Raw genomic sequence first — 23,281 nt, forward strand, 5'->3', positions numbered from 1 at the left:
AGATCTGGTCCCGTGTGGCTCAGTTGGTAGAGCATGGCGCTTGCAACGCCAGGGTTGTGGGTTCATTCCCCACGGGGGGACCAGGATGAATATGTATGAACTTTCCAATTTGTAAGTCGCTCTGGATAAGAGCGTCTGCTAAATGACTTAAATGTAAATGTTAAATGTAATCTTCTGTCTGCTGATGGTATTTATTGACTGAGTAATAATGAACAGAAGTTACTGTAAATGGTTACCTATCTGGCACTTTGCATAGCTAACTTAGCTATTGCTTACATATACAACAATATCCAATTAAGCTATATTCAATGTGAGGGTGTGTGTATGTGTGTCTGTCTGTGATATCTGGATATTCCTGCAGGAGAAGGGCACAGTATGGCATTTGAGCAGATCATCATCATCAACTTAATGTACTTACATCAGCCAATACAGTAAGTTCAAATAAGCAATTTTATTTGAAGTATACCCCTACCAACATTTCCTGCTTACTGAAAGGCAGACTTACGCTATACACTTCAGTTGTGAACACGACTATTGCTGCGACAATTGGCCTACTTCTTTGAATGTATACAGGCATAAGCTCTTAATTTGATCACCCTGTTGCAGGAAATTTCCTGGAAAGGCAAACTTGTAGTGTATTCAAGGTTTAAAAAAGGCTTCTAAAGTTTGTAATTTCCACTTTAAAATGTCAGAGTTGATTTGCCCTAATTAAAAAATATTTTTCTGCTGTGAGAAAATGATCAAATTAAGATCCTACATCTGTACATACCCCCTGTGTGTGTGTGTGTGTGTGTGTGGGGGGGGGTGATCAGTGATATTGAACCAGTGTAATATAACCTGGTTACTGATCCCCCCCACCCTCCACACAAACTCTCTCCATCTCCTCTCTCTCTCTCACACACACAAAGTTTGGTCACTCTGCCCTATCCAGTGGACATGATACGCTCAAGGTCCTGCACTACCGTCTCCTACAACACCCTGATGAGAAGCAATAATCCTGGCCCCATGACTGTAAGTCTAGTTACAGTGCATTCAGAAAGTATTCAGACTCCTTGACTTTTTCAAAATGTTACGGTACAGCCTTATTCTGAAATGGTTTAAGTCGTTTTTTCCCCCCTCATCAATTACATTTACATTTACATTTAAGTCATTTAGCAGACTACACACAATACCCCATAATGACAAAGCAAAAACAGGTTTAGACATTTTTGCCAATAATATAAAATAAAAAAAACTGAAATAACACATTCACTTAAGCATTCAGACCCTTTACTCAGTACTTGGTTGAAGCACCTTTGGCAGCAATTACAGCCTCTAGGCTTCTTGCGTATGACGCTACAAGCCTGGCACACCTGTATTTGGGGAGTTTCTCCCATTCTTCTCTGAAGATCCTCTCAAGCTCTGTCAGGTTGGATGGGGAGTGTCACTGCACAGCTATTTTCAGGTCTCTCCAGAGATGTTTGATTGGGTTCAAATCCGGGCTCTGGCTGAGCCACTCAAGGACATTCAGAGACTTGTCCAAAGTCACTCCTCCTTTGTCTTTGCTGTGTGCTTAGGGTCGCTTTCCTGTTGGAAGGTGAACCTTCGCCCCAGTCTGAGGTCCTTAGTGCGTTGGAGCAGGTTTTCGTCAAGCTTCTCTTTGTGCTTTTCTCCGTCCATCTTTCCCTCGATCCTGATTAGTCTCCCAGTCCCTGCCGCTAAACAACATCACCACAGCATGATGCTGCCACCACCATGCTTCACCATAGGGATGGTGCCAGGTTTCCTCCAGACGTGACGCTTGGCAGCAGCCTAGGGGTTGGAGCGTTGGGCTAGTAACCAAAAGGTTGCAAATTCGAATCCCCGGGCTGACAAGGTACAAATCTGTTGTTCTGCCCCTGAACAAGGCAGTTTACCCACTGTTCGTAGGCCGTCATTGAAAATAAGAATTTGTTCTTAACTGACTTGCCTAGTTAAATGAAGGTAAAAATAAAAAATACATTCAGGCCAGAGTTCAATCTTGGTTTCATAAGACCAGAGAATCGTGTTTCTCATGATCTGAGAGTCCTTTAGGTGCCTTTTGGCAAACTCCAAGCGGGCTGTCATGTGCCTTTTACTGAGGAGTGGCTTCCGTCTAGCCACTCTACCATAAAGGCCTGATTGGTGGAGTGCTGCAGAGTTAGTTGTTGTTCTGGAAGGTTCTCCCATCTCCACAGAGGAACTCTGGAGTTCTGTCAGTGTGACTATCGGTTAATTAGTCACCTCCCTGACCAAGGCCCTTCTCCCCCGATCGCACAGTTTGGCCAGGCGGCCAGCTCTAGGAAGAGTCTTGGTGGTTCCAAACTTCTTTCATTTAAGAATGATGGAGGCCACCGTGTTCTTGGAGACCTTCAATGCTGCAGACATTTTTTTGTACCCTTCCCCAGGTCTGTGCCTCTGCACAATCCTGTCTCAGGGCTCTACGGCCAATTCCTTTGACCTCATGGCTTGGTTTTTGCTCTGACATGCACTGTCAACTGTGGGACCTTATATAGACAGGTGTTTGCCTTTCCAAATCATGTCCAATCAATTGAATTTACTACAGGTGGACTCCAGTCAAGTTGTAGAAACATCTCAAGGATGATCAATGGAAACAGGATGCAAATGAGCTCAATTTCGAGTCTCATAGCAAATGTTCTGAATACTTATGTAAATAAGGTATCAGTTTTTTTTGTTTTACACATTTGTAATAAATCTCTCACTCTCTCTCCCAGATACATTAGAAGTTGTTTTGCTGTTGGCACCAATCCCATGCTGTCAGTCTGCCAAATCAACTACATTATCCCCCTTATACTAAACTTTGCTCACTCTTGTTCAACTGCCCTTTGACTACATTGGTTTAATTCAATGTTTACATTTGCTTCAAGTGTGGTTTTTACTGAAAGTTGACAGATGGCACTTGTATGGAGGGATGTGGTTGTTGTGGTGGGAGATGGGTTTGATTGAGAGAAAAAAACTCTCCCCTACCATCTCTTGATAAGTAATACAAGTGAATGTAATTGCTGCATTATATACATGATCCAAAAATAAATTAAAAAGGAATATTTTACAAGTTCCAAGCTAAGACAAAAATAGATGTCATATTACTTTGTCGTGCTAGCAGCTAGTGCTCGTCAGCTAGTGCTAGCTACTGCAAGTCAACTTTATTCAGTTGAGTTTGTTCTATTTGCATGCTAACTTAATAAGTTAATCATCTTAGCTACCATGAGTATTTAAAAAAAAAATCTTCCTGTCACACTGTCTAATCCTTTCTTTGTGCTGCTGTAACAGTATAACTTTAGACCGTCCCCTCGCCCCGGCACGGGTGCGAACCAGGGACCCTCTGCACACATCAACAACTGACACCCACGAAGCATCGTTACCCATCGCTCCACAAAAGCGGCGGACCATGCAGAGCAAGGGGAACCACTACTTCAGGGTCTCAAAGCGAGTGACGTAACCGATTGAAACGCTATTAGCGCAGACCACCGCTAACTAGCTAGCCATTTCACATCCGTTACACTGCCAAGATAGGCTGTAAACGCCCCACTAAGATCCTGAATATTCTATGCAGGGCTGTACTTCTGGGTAAGAACAAAACGAGAAACAAAAAATGTAATATATTTGATTTGTTTTCCGTTATTCCATGCCAAATTCTTAAACAATAAATGAGAAAACAAGTTGATTTCTGATTTTCAAATTCAGTTTTCCCATTCTCAGTTTTGATAACAAAACGTACACGGTCCCTGAAGCCCACAGGGCAGCATATTTCCCAACTCAATTCAGAAAAGGGTTGGCCATTCACTGGTGTGTTTGGGCGTGACTAGAAACATGGCTCTTTCGAGACAGTGTACACTGAATGTACAAAACATTAAGGACACCTTCCTAATATGGAGTTGCACCCCCCCTTGCCCCGAGAACAGCCTCAATTCGTCAGGGTAGGACTCTACAAGGAGTCGAAAGTGTCCATAGGGATGCTTCCCACAGCTGTGTCAAATTGGCTGGAGGACCATTTTTGACACACATGAAAAACTTTGTTTATTTCCCTTGGGAGAAAACCTTTTCTCTAGCCTTTCCATGACAATGTCGACTATTCCCCCCCAAAGTACACTCATTGAGAATTAGTATATTTTAAGTAGTACTCCTCAAACCCAAGGGTACCTGCAGCTACTGGTTCAGTAGTACCCTAGCCGATTATACACACAAATCGTGGAGTTGCGTTTAGTCGGCTAGGTAGTATCCCTGGCCTGTGGTAACCCATCGTTCCTGAATTGTTATTCTCATCTCATTTCCCCCTCGTTCATCAACATGTTTCAATTTGCATGATAAGTAAACAATGTTTTGAATATCTTCATTCACCAAAATGATTCATAAGCGGTCTGGATATATGGATATGGCCTAATTTGCAAACTGAAATTGCAAAATTAGGTGTATCTATTTCAATAACCCACAACTGAAACATCCAGCACTTTGAGTGAATCAAATTGACATCTACTGATTTGTAGTTTGTAGCCACTACCCTACAATGTATACATTTGCTCCAATTTATGATCCACCAGTAGACGCTGTATTTGGTGTTTGTACCCTTCCTTAAGATCATGACAGAATGAATAACAAGGAATTTAGTACAAATAGCCATTTTAATAACGACTTGGAAAAAAGCATAACATAAAGAGTTCACGCATGCAGGGTATGCATGAGCCACACCTTCAAAATGAAGTTTCTTCAAATCTTGCACTATTACACAGAATGTAGATGATTTTGTATTTTTTTTTAGCTTTATATGATAAAATGAACTTTGATTAGTTACGAACTTTAAAAAAATATTTCCCTAATACTATGCAGTAGTACTGAATACGACAATGACAAATTGCTTCCTGATGTCAGTCTCCAATCAAATTAAGTATTTTAACCATGGGCCCTGCAACTGATCAAGGAACGTTAATTTAAATAACATAATTCATTACATGAAAAGTTGGCTCTCATGCTCTCAAATTCACTTACATAAATCTCAATATTCTTTAAGATTTGAAAATTTACTCCAGATTAAATGTAGAGAATTCTATATTTTTATACAAGGAATGTGTCAAGCTAAAACATGGGAAAGTGGATTGGGATGAAATGTTAAAATGAAAAGACAAGTCACTTTGATTTTATGTTAGATCTCTGCATATACACAAGTGTGTGAGGGAAATTGTGAAATTTCACAATTCAATACCTATGCAATTTTACAGTTTTTGAAGAGGACTTTCTACACAATAGTGTTTAGAAGTTGGGTTCACAGAAATGTAACAGTTCAAAGTACAGTAAATTGACATGAACTGATAACTGTCACCTCCCTATCCTACAGAGAAGAATTCTAGAGCCCCAAACAGAGGGAAAACAATGATGCGAAAGAGAGCATGGCTAGAGGCAGAGCACTGCAGCCTTCAGAGCTACAGTTAAACTTCCACTGCTGGGCAATAGTGAGCTCACTTCCTCTCCCTCAGGGACTTGCGGGCTGCTGGCTTGGCCTTCACTGCAGATTTGGCTGCTTCCTTCTTCGCAGGTGGTGACTTTTTGGGCGCTGGGCGCTTTGATGCTCTGCTTGTCAGCTTTTTGACAATGGGCGTTTTGGGCTTGCTCGCTGGAGCAGCTTTCTTGACTGGTGTGGGTGCCGCCTTAGCTGGTGGGGGTGTCTTCTTTGAGGCTACAGCTTTACTGGCAGCTGCAGGTTTCTTAACCGGGGGCACTGGTTTGTTTGTTGGTGGCACTGGTTTCCTCGCTGGGGGAACAGACTTCTTGGCTGGTGGTGCTGCTTTCTTAGCTTGGGGTGCTGGTTTCTTGACTGGGGGTGCAGATCTCTTAGCAGGGGCAGCTCTTTTCTTGCCCTTAGCCCTTGACTGACTTGCCGGCTGTGACTTCTTGCTGGGGGGAGGGCGACGTGCTTTAGGTGGTGGCCGCTTCACAGCTTTCCTAAGGATCGTATTGAACAAATACACTGTTAGCAGTGAACCATTTGAAACCCCACTATTTTCATTGAATTTCAGCAATTTGACCTTGGACTCACCTCTTAGGAGGGGGTTCATCATCTGACTCCTCATCCTCCTCAGACGACTCCTCTTCCTCCTCATCAGAGTCCTCCTCATCAGACGAGTCAACCATCTTTCTGCGTTTAGCCTTCTCTGCCGTTTTCTCCTCTTTCACTTTCTGTTTTTCTGGGAACAGAATGGCTGGGCTGTGGAATAAGAAAAGAAAATCTGATGTCTAATCTGAGCCCCAAAAAATAAATAAAAGGTATTGCAAGAGTGCGGGCATTTCTGTTATTACTACCAGACTGTTGAAATATTCAGTACATCAGAGGTTCAGTAAACATGAATGAAATGTGACATGATTAGTAGTGTAGTCAGCATCTTTCTAAACAGAGAATACTGCTCCTGGTATAGCACACATTTGTGCAATTATGTACAGAGGGCAGCAATGAACTTCAGTGTAATCTTCCTAGAGTGGAGTTCTACCTGGGGTGGTAAGGGTAGCAGAGCTGGTAGGTCCCATTTAGCCCATTCCCAGTGATCTGCTCCATCCAGCCCATCATTTTACACTTCTGCAGTGTCCTCTTCAGGCTGTTCACTGAGGGAAGAGAAGTGCCCAGTGTCAATAAAGAATCTTAACATCTCTGATTCAACCCAGCTAATGAGAGAGCTCCTGCAGTTTCAGGTAGGTATTCACACATTGTCAAAGCAGTGTTTCAGTTAGGAGAGTAAGGGAACGGGTCTTACCCACACGGTACTCCATGCTGTCCTTGTTTGTCTCTAAAAGGAATTTGCGGAGTGTGGTGGTGCTGCAAGTCTTGGGTTCGTTCATGGCCACGATGGCTGTCATGATAGCGTCCTCCAGGGGCCCACCTTTAAGCAGGAACTTGCCCCCTTCCCGCTTCAGCTGTGAGAGGGTAAGAGAGAGTCTGAGAGAAACACCTCAGAGCAAAGATCTAACATTATAGATGCCAAAGGCCTTTATGGAGTAGACTGAATTGTGCATTCCTTTAGTACAAGACTAACCTGGAATGTTCCAGAGGCACCTTTTCCAGTGATCTGCTCCAGTTGACCCTTGTCCACAGCTCTCACCAGGCCACTCTTTAGGATATCCGGCCTAGGAATGAATCGGTGACTGCATTGAGAACCCTATTTTAACCCACACCAATCTACAAAACTTTGATGGACATCCCACAGTTCAAAAGGTAGTGGGTTCCTTATTTTCAGACTGCATTAAACATACTGTAGATTTGGGTTGCGCAGAAGTTTGCATTACCATGTCAGGCACAACGTCAAGTTAGCATGTGTTTACGTACTCAGAGAATAACAGGACCCGATCACTGAACCCATTCCCAATCAAATATGACAATAAAAAGGTATTTACCGATGCTCCACGTTGAGTTGAGGGAAGTGCTGCTCCACATATTTCTTGATCAGAATGTAAGACGCCTCTTTGGGCTCACATAGCCGTGTGATGATCAGGGGCAGAGCATCCCCAAGGGTCTCTGCCTTCAACCCAGGAGCTACTGCCATCGGCTTCTAGCACCAAACCATCAGAATCACAGTCAAACTCAGTTGGTAGAGCATGGCACTTGCAACGCCAGGATAGTTGGTTCGGTTTCCGGGACCACCCATACAAAAAATGTATGCAAGCATGACTGAGTCGCTTTGGATAAAAGTGTCTGCTAAATGGCATATGTACCTACATTATATAGGTATGCACCGTATATTTTATTCATATTATGTCTGCTAAAAGCCAAATGGGACAATCACATAATGGTACATTGCTATTGTTTAAGTTCGTAGATAGGTGACTGAAAATACCTACCCCTTTAGCAGTGGATTTATTAGGGGGCTGCTTCCCAATGGTAAAGCTTCCAGAAAGGCCTTTACCCTTCAGCTGTGAGAGTGAATAGGAGGTAAAGGAACATGAGTATGCAGGCCAATAAAGCACCAGACGCACAGGGTATAGGGCACCACAACACAGGTCAAACACTAGGATAGGCTGCCACCTAACATTTGCAATTCATGTTCATTCACTGTCAGCTGTGGTCAGGGATAAGGACTTCTCACCTGTTTGATGGTGCCCTTCTCCAGCTGCCTCTTGAGAGCCTTCTTGAGAAGAAATTTCCTCTTGTCCAACTCCAGGTTAGGGTATTTCTTCACAATGTACTTCATGACAGAATGGGCTGAGGCCCCAGTCTTCTCCTTGCAGGACTGCAGAGAGGAAATATGATAAGTTGCAGGTGCAGCATTCGTGGGGAGTAAGGGATAACAACATAATAAGTAGTGATGCACCGATATGACATTTTTGGCCGATACTGATATTTTCTAAAATAACCCTACATTTATAAGACAGTTCTTATTTGATTAACCTTTTCTCAATACAGGGGGTGCTGTTTCCACTTTGGAAAATATCGTCTCCAAATTAAACTGCCTCATACTCAATTCTTGCTCGTACAATATGCATATTATTATTACTATTGGATAGAAAACAATCTCTAGTTTCTAAAACCGTTTGAATTATGTCTGTGGGTGAACCAGAACTCTTTCTACAGCGAAAATCATGACAGGACATGCGAAGGTCAGAAAAATAGTCTCTGTTCTCAGATCAGTTTAAAGCTCTGTGTGTGCCCTATGGATCGAAATGAACTGCACCCGCCTTTCCCTGGATGTCAGTAACCAATGAGAAGTGGAATGGAGTCTCTACGTATTTCTCAGAGTTTATAAAACGCCATGGAGTGACATGTACGTTCTTTTGGACGCTCGTCAAGGCGCAAGAGAGGACATCAGAATGGCATGCTCAAAAGCTCTCGTTATCGGGCTAAGATATATCCGTCTGTGATTTAATTCGATATAGGTGTTAGAAACATCATAACGAAGTTATTTTAAACCGATTTATATCCGTTTATGCGAGTATATTGCTATTTTCGGAATTTTCGTAGTATTGCGCTTTGAGGATTTGGACATGTGTGTGCCACGTAGCTATTGTTAGCTGCTAGTTCCGAAGTTGAAGAGGACGTTTTACAACAAAGCAACGATTATTTTGGACAAAGGACACCTTGCCCAAGATACTGATGGAAGCTCGTCCAAAAGTAAGAGCTATTTATGATTTTATTCCGTATTTATGTGGAAAAATTTAAACGCAGTTGTCGGCCATTGTTGCGGCACTAGTCTGGCTGTAACGCACACTGTATGTCTAGTAACGTTAATTTTAAAAATCTAACTCAGCGGTTGCATTAATAACTAATGCATCTTTCATTAGCTGTCCAACCTGTATTTTTTTTGTCAATCTAATCGATAAATAATCGTAAACTTAGGTGCCTTTCCAAGATGGCGCCGGCCAGAATGCATGCCATGTTTTGACAGATTACATTGCATAACCACGATTTGTGATGCTAAATATGCACATTTTCGAACAAACTCTATATGCATTGTGTAATATGATGTTACAGGACTGTCATCTGAAGAATTCTGAGAAGGTTAGTGAAAAAATTTATATATTTTGGTGGTGATAACGTTATCGCGCTTTTTGCCTTGAATCAATGCTGGGGTGATGTTAGCTCATGTGGTATGCTAATATAACGATATATTGTGTTTTCGCTGTAAAACATTTTAAAAATCTGAAATATTGTCTGGATTCACAAGATCTGTGTCTTTCAATTGCTGTACGCTGTGTATTTTTAAGAAATGTTTTATGATGAGTAATTAGGTAATACACGTTGCTCTCTGTAGTTATTCTAGTCGCTTTGGTGAGTTTTGTGATAGTGGCTGCAATGGTAAACTATGATTTATACCTGAAAAATGCACATTTTTCTAAAAAAACATATGCTATACCATAAATATGTTATCAGACTGTCATCTTATGAAGTTGTTTCTTGGTTAGTGGCTATATATATCTTTATTTAGTCGAATTAGTGATAGCTACTGATGGAGTAAAAAAGTGGTGGAGTAAAAAAGTGGTGTCTTTTGCTAACGTGGTTAGCTAATAGATTTACATATTGTGTCTTCCCTGTAAAACATTTAAAAAATCAGAAATGATGGCTGGATTCACAAGATGTTGGTCTTTCATTTGCTGTATGCTGTGTATTTTTCAGAAATGTTTTAGGATGAGTATTTTGGTAATTGACGTCGGTCTCTGTAATTATTCCGGCTGCTTCCAACGCTATTTCAGATTGCAGCTGCAATGTAGAACTGTGATTTATACCTGAAATATGCACATTTTTCTAAAAAAACATATGCTATACCATAAATATGTTATCAGACTGTCATCTTATGAAGTTGTTTCTTGGTTAGTGGCTATATATATATATCTTTATTTAGTCGAAATTGTGATAGCTGCCCATGCAGGGGAAAAATGGTGGAGAAAAAAAAGTTGTCTTTTGCTATCGTGGTTAGCTAATAGATTTACATATTGTGTCTTCCCTGTAAAACATTTTAAAAATCAGAAATGATGGCTGGATTCACAAGATCTGTATCTTTCATCTGGTGTCTTGGACTTGTGATTTAATGATATTTAGATGCTAGTATTTACTTGTGACGCTATGCTAGGCTATGCTAGTCAGCTTTTTTACTGTGGGAGGTGCTCCCGGATCCGGGATTGGGAGGAACTAGAAGTTAATGGTGGTCCGACCCATCTATGTGAAGCTAGCCACAAGTGGACTTTGCGGTTAGCCTTCAAAATAAAGGTATAGCATAATTCTACTATTTGTATTAATTTGCATCACTGTCAATGACATACTTTTATTTTGAAGGCAAACTGCAAATTCCACCATTGTGCCTAATCCTTATTGTGGCTAGCTTCACAAAACATAACCCGGTGAGGTCGAGCCTCACTAGCCAGATGAAGCTAGCTGGCTGCTTATAACATTAGCTTTGGGCAACAGGGTTAAGTAGCTGGCTAGCTCTTTAGTTTCATGAATTGAAGTTCAATTTCAATAGGCGAACAACAAGTGGCAACCTAGCTAATACACTACTCACAAGGATTCCTAAATCATTGCTAAGAATAATGAATATGACTGCAGTTTCCACTGGTCATTGTTTTCAGACTGGTTGTATTGGTGCTAGCTAGGTACCAAGCTAAAGCTAGCTACCCCAGAAGTTGCGGTCGAACAAATGATGCTTTATTACCAACGCGGTATTGTCAACACATTGTTTGTGGCCGGTGTTTGCAGACTTTTTTGTACAGCTTTGACAGTGCTACTGTATCGTTTTTGACAGACAAAGACCCAAATGGCGTTCCATAGTATGTATTTCGTGAAGTTGATAGCAGTGATGCTATTACTGTGTAACTCCGGAAGGCCAACATCTGAAAAATAGCGCACTTGGTAGTGTGTACCTTGACCAGTTGGCGAAAGCCAACATCACCCATGACAGAGAACGATTGATTGTCAAGGACTATGAATTCCATTATCTTGGCTTTAATGGATTTCGCCTTTGAGTTGTCTCGCTGAAATGTTCTTACTCTTTCAAATGACTGCTTGGCTTGTTGCCTGCTCGATCCACACAGCAGACATTGTGGGCTAGGTTAGGAATGCTGTGTTGCACGTGTAGCGCAACATTTTACGTGGCGTCATTACGTCATGCACCTACGTAATATAGGTATGCACGGTAGCTTTGACACCGCTTTTTAACATCGGCGTTAAACTAGACATCGGGCCGATACCGATGTTGGCATTTTTAGCTAATATGGGCCTATTCCGATATGTTCACAGATATATTGTGCATCCCTAGTAATAAGTGTGTTGTGTACAGACCTCAATAGCCTCAATGAGTATGTCGTCCATCCTAGGCGGTTGCATGGTGGAGGTGCTCTTATTAGTGAGCGTTGCACGTTTGCTGGCAGACATGGTGGCCCAGGCAGGAATGGTCCTTTTAATGGGCTTCTTGACTTTCTCTTTCACTCCATCTTTCTCTCTGCAGAGACAGCAAGCACAAAATTTTTCAATTAAACATTTAGCGAAATAGATATGAATGCAACATTTGCAGGGTTTGAGCACAAGCAACTCACTCCTTCTCAGCCTCTTCCCCCTCAGCCTTCTTCTCCTCAGTCTTCTTTCCAGTCGATTCATCAGGTTTCTCACCATTCTCTTTTGGGTCTCGTTCACCTGTGCCCTCACCTTCTCCTTGACCCTCCCCCTTCTTGGCTACTGGGGCTGCGGGTGCTACCTCCTGCTCCTCCTCAACAGAGGCAGATTCCTCAGAGCTGGCATCAGGTTCTGAAGAGAAATGTGGAAGGAGGAAGCAAGAGTGAATATGTAAATTCAGCAAGTAGATGTAAAACTTTATTTACATGCCACTCAACAACAAGAACTCTGAACAATGTCTGATTCCACGCTTTCCTAAAATAACCACTAATAGGGGGCAAGACCTAGATTCAACAGAATTCCAATCAGGTCCTGTGAAGTGGTGACTATTCACTCATAGCCTGTCAATGCTGGGTACCAATCTGAATCCCAAAGCATAGTTCCTGTTCATGACGAGGGTCTTGAACTCACCTCCATCTGGTGCTGCCGAGGGGGGTGTCTCCTGGGGTGGAGTCCCAGCTGCACGACGTATAGGCATGACTCCAAACTGTTGACCATAGAGATGCAAAATTATAAATATAAACATTTCCTCAGTACTGACAGATAAATTATGCATTACCGATCACAATAAAGTTATTGGATCTAAAGCAACTTAGCATCACCCAATGGTAACGTCATGCAGTCACCCACTGCTTCTGTATGTGCGAAGAAACGTCAATCATGGCCTCATACATCAAATGCAAGATACTGCTCTTTGCAAAGTACATTATCGTCAAACATCGATAAAACCACAAGGAGTGTGCACTTTTCTATAATGTTTTGGAATGGTGGGGGCGTGTAAATAGTTATCAAAAATTAATATCGGTGAAGATGCACGTCTTCCAGTAAAAATTCAAATATGGCCATTTTGTCCATTGATTTAGGCCACCCCACACCGTAATGGCGCTGCATAGAGCTGATGGTAAATGCACCGAAGTTGCATTGGTAAATAAGAAAACGGCGCATGCATTTTTGCAAGAGGTCTACTGTAGAACGCTTTTTGCAGGGACTAACCATGAACAATTGTTTATATTCTTACCTTTAGACTTTCTATAAAGATGTTGAAATAAAAATTGCTTCGCTCTTCTTTCCTTCGTTTTTTTTTTTTTTTAACTTACGTGCCCCTCCCCCTTGAACGTACACGTAGCAACCTCGTGGGTGTGGTGTCACGTTGGGTGTGTTCTTTGTTGGTTCTTGCTATGTAGAATCCTTGGGACGTCCAACTATGACGTCACCCCATTGAACATAACATTTACAAAACTGTTAAGGTAAGGGTTATGGTTAGGGGTTAAGGTTCGGGTAAATGACTGGACAAAGCCATCGACCTCGTGACACCGTTCATTCCTATGTGAAGACTCAATAGGCATTGAAGCCAAATTAAGTCGGTTAAAACAAGTATGGGTAACTGCATACTTGGGAGTTTGTCTGAAAGTGGGCTTGCAAAATAAGTGGGTGAATCGGGATCAACAGCTATGGGTGTACATTTTTTAAAATGTATTTAACCAGGCAGGTCAGTTAAGAAACAAATTCTTATTTACAATGACGGCCTACCAAACCTCTCCCCTAACCCGGAAGACGCTGGGCCATTTGTGCGCCGCCCTCTAGGACTCCCGATCACGGCCGGTTGTGATACAGCCCGGAATTGAACCAGGGTCGGTAGTGACGCCTCTATCACGGCGATACAATGCCTTAGACCGCTGCACCACTCGTGAGCCCCAACATCAGTTGGTGGATCAACAGCGACAGGTGTCTGTAGTGACATCAGCGCTCCATTATTGGTTAGACCGGCCATTGCCAGGTGCACTGTGAGTCAGCTTAATGTTTACATAGCAGGTTAAGATAACCTGCTACATTAGTTAAGAGAATTAGTGTAGCAGGTTAGGACAATTAACACATGAATCTGTGAAGATTGTCTCAGAGATGACATGGTGCGTTCAAGACAACTAGGAACTCTGAAATATACGAGGTCAAATCATGACGTCAATGGTCTTCAAGTCGGAAAGAGGCTCGAGTTCCCGAGTTGGATGACCGTTGAAAACGATTTCCTCAGTCGGAACTCATTTTTGTTTGTCTTGAAAGTACTGAAGTCAGAAATTTCCGAGTTGTTTTGAACGCACTTTAGTCTGAAATTTCAGAGTTCCCAGTTGTTTTGAACGCAGCATATATCATGCCTAGTTTGAGCTACCCCAGGAAGTGACTTTGCAGGCTAGCTCAGTGCTGCTCCCTCTCATTGAGTAACTAAAGTTGAAGCCCGACCGGAGTACTGCAGGATTCCATTAGCAACTAAATTATCCTTATTACTTCTTCTGTGTGCGATTAGAGGGTATTATTGGTCCATGATTGTCATCGAAAAATGTTTTATTTACACAAATATTGACCACGAAGATTTCCATTTTTCTATTCACTATAAAATGGGGAATCATGTTTTCTTCTAACAATGCCTACAGTACCACCCTTGAACTTCAGTGGCTTCAATGGGAGGGGGCAGTCATTCTTCCTTGGTAAGGGCAAGCCAGTACAGTCAGTACTGTAAAGTACCTAAGTAAAAATACCTTAAAGTACTACTTAAGTAGTTTTTGGGGGGGTATCTGTATTTTACCATTTATATTTTTGACAACTTTTACTCCACTACATTCCGAAAGAAAATACTCCACACATTTTTCCCCTGACACCCAAAAGTACTACATTTTGAATGCTTAGCAGGACAGAAAATGGACCAACTCACACACTTATCAAGAGAACATCACTGGTCATCTGTGCTGCCTCTGATCTGGTGGACAACCTAAACACAAATGCTTCCTTTGTAAATTGTGTTTGGAGTGTGCCCCTGGCTATCAATTTTTTTCTTTAACCTTTATTTAACTAGGCAAGTCAGTTAAGAACCAAATCTTATTTACAATGACGGCCTACCCCACCGACGCTGGGCCAATTGTGCGCCGCCCTATGGGACTCCCAATCACGGCCGAATGTGACACAGCCTAGATTCGAACTAGGTACTATAGTGACGCCACTTGCACTGAGATGCAGTGCCTTAGACCGCTGCACCACTCAGGAGCAATACAAATAAATTGTGCCATCTGGTTTGCATAATAAGGAATTTGAAATGATTTATACTTTTGATATTTAAAAAAAGTACATTTGATCAATTACAATTACTTTTGATACTTAGGTATATTTAAAACCAAATACTTTGACTTTAACTCAAAATAAGTATTATTTTACTGGGTGACTTTCACTTGAGTCATATTCTATTAAGGTATCTTTACTTCTACTCTTGTATGACAATTGGGTACTTATTTCACCACGGAGTACAGTATGAAGATCTGCATGCTTCCCAGACGAAACAGTTCGTGCATATATAATGACAACATTATGACGTTTTTGTTCGTTTTGGACTACAGAAAGTGTTTTTTCGGCTGTTGGGGCACACAAAATGTTTGAGAAAAGCCGACGTCGGTAGCCGAAGTCTACGTCCCCACGTCTGCGATTGGTCAACACTAGAGGGATTCTTCCATGAAGTGCCCATTGTCATTTAACGAAAGGACTCGTCCTCATGTAAATTTAGACTATTAGATCCCCTTGGCAAAAATGTAAAAATCCATGATAGATTTCTTGAGTTATTTTGCGTTAATTCTGACTATTTTGAGGAAGCGCATACGAGCTACGGCGTCTCGAAATTGACAAACAATACTATTGCAGCTTTTATCTTGTATTTCAAGTGAAGGTCATTTAAGGGAGTATGTAATCAAACTTGTTGGTTAGAAATGAATGACGCATGCTGACGCTTTATTATTAGTCAATGTCATGGCGACGTTGGTTAGCTAAACTCAAGGGTAGAAACACATCAACGGGTCATCTCGTGCCGAACTGTGCATGTGCACACCGTCAAAGTTACTCCTTCACTATCAAATCAAATGTATTTATATAGCCCTTCTTACATCAGCTGATATCTCAAAGTGCTGTACAGAAACCCAGCCTAAAACCACAAACATCAAGCAATGCAGGTGTAGAAGCACGGTGGCTAGGAAAAACTCCCTAGAAAGGCCAGAACCTAGGAAGAAACCTAGAGAGGAACCAGGCTATGAGGGATGGCCAGTCCTCTTCTGGCTGTGCCGGGTGGAGATTATAACAGAACATGACCAAGATGTTCAAATGTTCATTAATGACCAGCATGGTCAAATAATAATAATCACAGTAGTTGTCGAGGGTGTAACAAGTCAGCACCTCAGGAGTAAATGTCAGTTGGCTTTTCATAGCCGATCATTAAGTGTATCTCTACCGCTCCTGCTGTCTCTAGAGAGTTGAAAACAGCAGGTCTGGGACAGGTAGCACGTCCGGTGAACAGGTCAGGGTTCCATAGCCGCAGGCAGAACAGTTGAAACTGGAGCAGCAGCACGGCCAGGTGAACTGGGGACAGCAAGGAGTCATCATGCCAGGTAGTCCTGAGGCATGTTACTAGGGCTCAGGTCCTCCGAGAGAGAGAAAGAAATTAGAGAACTAGAGAGAGCATACTTCAATTCACACAGGACACCGGATAAGACAGGAGAAGTACTCCAGATATAACAGACTGACCCTAGCCCCACGACACAAACTACTGCAGCATAAATACTGGAGGCTGAGACAGGAGTGGTTAGGAGACACTGTGGCCCCATCCGATGATACCCCCGGACAGAGCCAAACAGGCAGGATATAACCCTGCCCACTTTGCCAAAGCACAGCCCCCACACCATTTGAGGGATATCTTCAACCACCAACTTACCATCCTGAGACAAGGCTGAGTATAGCCCACAAAGATCTCCGCCACGGCACAACCCAAGGGGGGGCACCAACCCAGACAGGAAGATCACGTCAGTGACTCAACCCAGTCAAGTGACGCACCCCTCCTAGGGACGGCATGGAAGAGCACCAGTAAGCCAGTGACTCAGCCCCTGTAATAGGGTTAGAGGCAGAGAATCCCAGTGGAGAGAGTGGAACCGGCCAGGCAGAGACAGCAAGGGCGGTTCGTTGCTCCAGAGCCTTACAGTTCACCTTCAGACTCCTGGGTCAGACTACACTCAATCACATGACTTACTGAAGAGATGGGTCTTCAGTAAAGACTTAAAGGTTGAGACCGAGTCTGCGTCTCTCACATGGGTAGGCAGACCATTCCATAAAAATGGAGCTCTATAGGAGAAAGCCCTGCCTCCAGCTGTTTGCTTAGAAATTCTAGGGACAATTAGGAGGCCTGCGTCTTGTGACCATAGCGTACGTGTAGGTATGTACGGCAGGACCAAATCGGAAAGATAGGTAGGAGCAAGCCCATGTAATGCTTTGTAGGTTAGCAGTAAAACCTTGAAATCAGCCCTTGCCTTAACAGGAAGCCAGTGTAGGGAGATTGGCACTGGAGTAATATAATACACATTTTTGGTTCTAGTCAGGATTCTAGCAGCCGTATTTAGCACTAACTGAAGTTTATTTAGTGCTTTATCCGGGTAGCCGGAAAGTAGAGCATTGCAGTAGTCTAACCTAGAAGTAACAAAAGCATGGATTCATTTTTCTGCATCATTTTTGGACAGAAAGTTTCTGATTATTGCAATGTTACGTAGATGGAAAAAAGCTGTCCTTGAAACAGTCTTGATATGTTCGTCAAAAGAGAAATCAGGGTCCAGAGTAACGCCGGGGTCCTTCAGTTTTATTTGAGAGGACTGTACAACCATCAAGATTAATTGTCAGATTCAACAGAAGATCTCTTTGTTTCTTGGGACCTAGAACAAGCATCTCTGTTTTGTCCAAGTTTAAAAGTAGAAAGTTTGTCTGAAACACAGGCTTCTAGCGAGGGCAGTTTTGGGGCTTCACCATGTTTCATTGAAATGTACAGCTGTGTGTCATCCGCATAGCAGTGAAATTTAACATTATGTTTTCGAATGACATCCCCAAGAGGTAAAATATATAGTGAAAACAATAGTGGTCCTAAAACGGAACCTTGAGGAACACCGAAATGTACAGTTGATTTGTCAGAGGACAAACCATTCACAGAGACAAACTGATATCTTTCCGACAGATAAGATCTAAACTAGGCCAGAACTTGTACGTGTAGACCAATTTGGGTTTTCAACCTCTCCAAAAGAATGTGGTGATCGATGGTATCAAAAGCAGCACTAAGGTCTAGGAGCACAAGGACAGATGCAGAGCCTCGGTCTGACGCCATTAAAAGGTCATTTACCACCTTCACAAGTGCAGTCTCAGTGCTATGATGGGGTCTAAAACCAGACTGAAGCATTTCGTATACATTGTTTGTCTTCAGGAAGGCAGTGAGTTGCTGCGCAACAGCTTTTTCTAAAATTTTTGAGAGGAATGGAAGATTCGATATAGGCCGATAGTTTTTTATATTTTCTGGGTCAAGGTTTGGCTTTTTCAAGAGAGGCTTTATTACTGCCACTTTTAATGAGTTTGGTACACATCTGGTGGATAGAGAGCCGTTTATTATGTTTAACATAGGAGGGCCAAGCACAGGAAGCAGCTCTTTCAGTAGTTTAGTTGGAATAGGGTCCAGTATGCAGCTTGAAGGTTTAGAGGCCATGATTATTTTCATCCTTGTGTCAAGAGATATAGTACTAAAACACTTGAGTGTCTCTCTTGATCCTAGGTCCTGGCAGAGTTGTGCAGACTCAGGACAACTGAGCTTTGGAGGAATACGCAGATTTAAAGACGCGTCCGTAATTTGCTTTCTAATGATCATGATCTTTTCCTCAAAGAAGTTCATGAATTTATTACTGCTGAAGTGAAAGCCATCCTCACTTGGGGAATGCTGCTTTTTAGTTAGCTTTGCGACAGTATCAAAAAGACATTTCGGATTGTTCTTATTTTCCTCAATTAAGTTGGAAAAATAGGATGATCGAGCAGTAGTGAGGGCTCTTCGATACCGCACGGTACTGTCTTTCCAAGCTAGTCGGAAGACTTCCAGTTTGGTGTGGCGCCATTTCCATTCCAATTTTCTGGAAGCTTGCTTCAGAGCTCGGGTATTTTCTGTATACCAGGGAGCTAGTTTCTTATGACAAATGTTTTTAGTTTTTAGGGGTGCAAATGCATCTAAGGTATTGCGTAAGGTTAAATTTAGTTCCTCAGTTAGGTGGTTAACTGATTTTTGTCCTCTGACGTCCTTGGGTAGGCAGAGGGAGTCTGGAAGGGCATCAAGGAATCTTTGGATCGTCTGAGAATTTATAGCACAACTTTTGATGCTCCTTGGTTGGGGTCTGAGAAGATTATTTGTTGCGATTGCAAACGTAATAAAATGGTGGTCCGATAGTCCAGGATTATGAGGAAAAACATTAAGATCCACAACATTTATTCCATGGGACAAAACTAGGTCCAGAGTATGACTGTGACAGTGAGTAGGTCTGGAGACATGTTGGACAAAACCCAGAGTCGATGATGGCTCCGAAAGCCTTTTGGAGTGGGTCTGTGGACTTTTCCATGTGAATATTAAAATCACCAAAAATTAGAATATTATCTGCTATGACTACAAGGTCCGATAGGAATTCAGGGAACTCAGTGAGGAACGCTGTATATGGCCCAGGAGGCCTGTAAACAGTAGCTATAAAAAGTGATTGAGTAGCCTGCATAGATTTCATGACTAGAAGCTCAAAAGACGAAAACGTCGTTTTTTTTGTGTAAATTGAAATTTGCTATCGTAAATGTTAGCAACACCTCCGCCTTTGCGGGATGCACGGGGGGGGGATATGGTCACGAGTGTAACCAGGAGGTGAGGCCTCATTTAACACAGTAAATTCATCAGGCTTAAGCCATGTTTCAGTCAGGCCAATCACATCAAGATTATGATCAGTGATTAGTTAATTGACTATAGCTGCCTTGGAAGTGAGGGATCTAACATTAAGTAGCCCTATTTTGAGATTTGAGGTATCACGATCACTTTCAATAATGTCAGGAATGGAGGAGGTCTTTATTCTAGTGAGATTGCTAAGGCGAACACCGCCATGTTTAGTTTTGCCCAACCTAGGTCGAGGCACAGACACGGTCTCAATGGGGATAGCTGAGCTGACTACACTGACTGTGCTAGTGGCACAGTATAAATGAAAGCGTGTCAGTTTGTCAGTTTCACGAGGTTGCAGTAAAAACATGTTCAACTACATTAGACATTGACTCGAATCTAGGTTGTGCCTTTAGATTTCACTCAGACTTCTCAAACCCAACACCCTGGCCTAGTCGGCTTGTTTCGCAAGCGTTCCCGGATGTTGCGCCTCTGGGTTTTGAAACTGTGGTTAAGGCAAAGATATTTAAGCAATAAGGACCGAGGGGGTGTGGTACATGGCCAATATACCACAGCTAAGGGCTGTTCCTCAGCATGATCAACGTCGAGTGCCTGGACACAGCCCTTAACTGTGGTATATTGGCCATATATCACAAACCCCAGAGGTGCCTTATTGCCATTATAAACTGTTTACCAATGGAATTCGAGCAGTAAAAACAAGTGTTTTGTCATACCGTGGTATACGGTCTGATACACCGAGGCTGTCAGCCAATCAGCATTCAGGGCTCAAAACACCCAGTTTATAATTATAACTAACCCCTTTTGTCCCAAGGATCCCGAATAGCACTAAAATAGTTATTTGAATCAGCGGAGAACGACTGCCCCCTCTCATTGAAGCCACGAAAGGCCGACTCCAGGCATTTTTTTTGCAGAAAACAGGATCTCCCACTATAGTGAGTGGGAAAATGGCAATATTTGTGTTAAATCATGGTAACAATTATTGCTTCTATTACACCAGATGCATGTCCTTGAACCAATTTTTATTTTAAATCACACACAGAAGAGGTACTGGGGCGGCAGGTAGCCTAGTAACCGAAAGGTTGCTAGATCGAATCCCCGAGCTGACAAGGTCATTCTGCCCCGGAACAAGGCAGTTAACCCACTGTTCCTAGAACATCAATGTAAAGAAGAATTTGTTTTTAACTGAATTGCCTAGTTAAATAAAGGTTAAATGAAATAATTTAGTAGCAAATGGCAGCCTGCAGTACCCCGGTCAGCCTTCAACTTGAAATACTCAAGGAGAGGGGGCAGCACTAAGCTAGCCTGCAACGTCACTTCCTGGAGTTGTTCAAACTGCGAAACCTGGAACAACACTTGTGGATCTGGAAAGCATAGACAAATTCTGAAGGTGCTGGTGTGTTCCAGCAAGGTAGTTGAATTACAATCTACAAATCACCTTGTATTCATCCCAAATAACTACCGTACTCATATCTGAATGTGGTCAAGGTCAGAAAATCTCTGCAGCATCTCGCTCTGGTCGATCCCCTCAAACTGCATTACTTGCGTTCCATCCTGTGTAAAGTCTGGATATTCCATACTATGTAACCACTTGATGACTTCGTAACTCACTGAACGAGGCAGCAATTTATATACGTTTCAGTACCTGCTAGAATGTGTAACTTTACCAAAGCACCAGGTGCTTCCTGAGACAAACACTTCTCCAGGTGTGATCTCAAATATTCTGGTTAGTATGACTAAATGCGACGACATGGATCGTAAGACTACCTGCTGGAACGCACCCAATGAGTAATTATTTGGGATGTTAGGCGATTCATAAAACTGTGATTTTGCAGTGCTGTACCCAATCCCATTGAATGCCAATGTTGTAAAATTATTTGGAACATCTGAAAGGTAGCAATTCTAATAGAAATGCTGCAGTATATTATCTGGGATCTCTTCTCCCAGATTTGCTTACCAGGCACTAGCCAGAACTGTTCCGACCCAGTAAATACATCTGAACCTTTCAGGTCGAAACGCACAGCTGCCAGAACGTGGACAGCACGTAGAAGGGGCGGGCTTTGGCTGGGAAACGTACCTCATCCAGGGATGGAAGATGTTGCTGTACTCCTAATTATCCCATTATCTAAAATGATAAATTAAATATCGAAATACTGCTCGTTTTTAATTAAACTGCCATTTTCGTTCTTATGCCTACAACAGAAGCCACAGACATTTTGGAATGGATTGCAGAATATCGCGTTGAACAACAAAGGAGACTGATTGGCTGACTATCCTTTGTTGTTCAACGCGACGTGCCATTCCAAAATGGCTACGGCATTCCGAACTGAGATCCAGACAGACAGAAATAGGTAACACAGACACGTCACCGGGACTATAAAGCTGAAGCATCTTTTAGAACGTTCTCAGCACCAAATGTGGTAGTGAGAGGAAGTCCAGCGGCGGGTGGTGGGAGAGGATGGAATTAGTTTGTGCACTTCAGAGGCATTCCCTAACGGAAATATGCAAATACATGCTACAACGCGCCAATACTATTTCGCTAGCTTGTGCTCGACTTTGCCTACCTTCTTGCTTGTTCTGCCCACTATGCTTAATTTGCTTTCACTGTAAACGACGCAGATGAACTATATTGGGTTACTTATACATCTCTTTGGTTCAGATATATTTTCTGCCTGAATACCAGGTCAAACAGTTCTCGCTAACCAGGCGCCAACCGTTGTCCTGCAGAAGTCACTGTGGACTAGTGTAGGCCTACTTGATTGTAGCTGGATAAAGTTAACTAAGAGATAGTTAAAGGACGCAACATTATATCTGTCCCATTATGGCTTCTGAGAGCATGGGCAGCGCCATTGAGGCCTTCTCCATTTTGAAGTAGTCAATTTTAATTTACTACTTCTATGAGTTGGTAAACAAATTGAAAGGGTGCATACTGCCACCTAGAATGTGTTGTTTGAACAGGTATAAATCCAAGGTTGGCGATTTACTGCCAATGTTTGCTCATAAATATATTTCATTGGCTGATCGCACCTGATGACCAGGATGGAATTATGTGATCCTTCCTTAACCCATAGGAAATCAGCACCCAGTTGGACCCCTTCAAAATGGTGAAAGTCCTCAATGGCATTTCCAATGCTAAAACAGACTTCTGGGCACTAGTCCATCTCTATGGGTTAACCCTAGTCTCTCCAAGATTAGGTCATCCCATACCTGCAGCTACCAATGAAATCCTATCCATTAAGTATTTGTTATCAAAGCTGTTTTGATAAAGCTGGTCTTTGTCAGCTCCATTCTAGATTTCAAATACCATTACTGGTTTGCAGTCTGTCAAAATTAGAAATCATCTGAAATGTGATCAAAGGCAATGGTAGACACAGACTTGCATTTCTGCAGACTGTATGTGAATGCCCTCTGCAGAGGTTTCCTCTCATCCACTACAGTGGAGT

At 42.4% G+C, this 23,281-nt stretch overlaps 1 protein-coding gene across 1 annotated transcript; it reads right to left on the reverse strand.

Moving 5' to 3' along the window:
• Nucleotides 1-4,618: 4,618 nt before the first annotated feature.
• Nucleotides 4,619-22,071, reverse strand: LOC139558426 (heterochromatin protein 1-binding protein 3-like). The gene is made up of 13 exons (XM_071373552.1): nt 21,796-22,071; nt 13,113-13,296; nt 12,506-12,581; nt 12,019-12,226; nt 11,765-11,924; nt 8,082-8,225; nt 7,837-7,908; nt 7,393-7,547; nt 7,035-7,125; nt 6,756-6,915; nt 6,495-6,606; nt 6,047-6,214; nt 4,619-5,952 (listed from the first exon to the last, which is right to left on the reverse strand). The coding sequence occupies exons 3-13, from the start codon at nt 12,570-12,572 to the stop codon at nt 5,469-5,471; spliced, it is 1,821 nt and encodes a 606-aa protein (XP_071229653.1). The 5' UTR covers nt 12,573-12,581; nt 13,113-13,296; nt 21,796-22,071; the 3' UTR covers nt 4,619-5,468.
• Between the last annotated feature and the right edge of the window lie 1,210 nt (nt 22,072-23,281).

This window comes from Salvelinus alpinus, chromosome 2 (assembly GCF_045679555.1).
Source record: "Salvelinus alpinus chromosome 2, SLU_Salpinus.1, whole genome shotgun sequence".
Taxonomy (NCBI): Eukaryota; Metazoa; Chordata; class Actinopteri; order Salmoniformes; family Salmonidae; genus Salvelinus; species Salvelinus alpinus.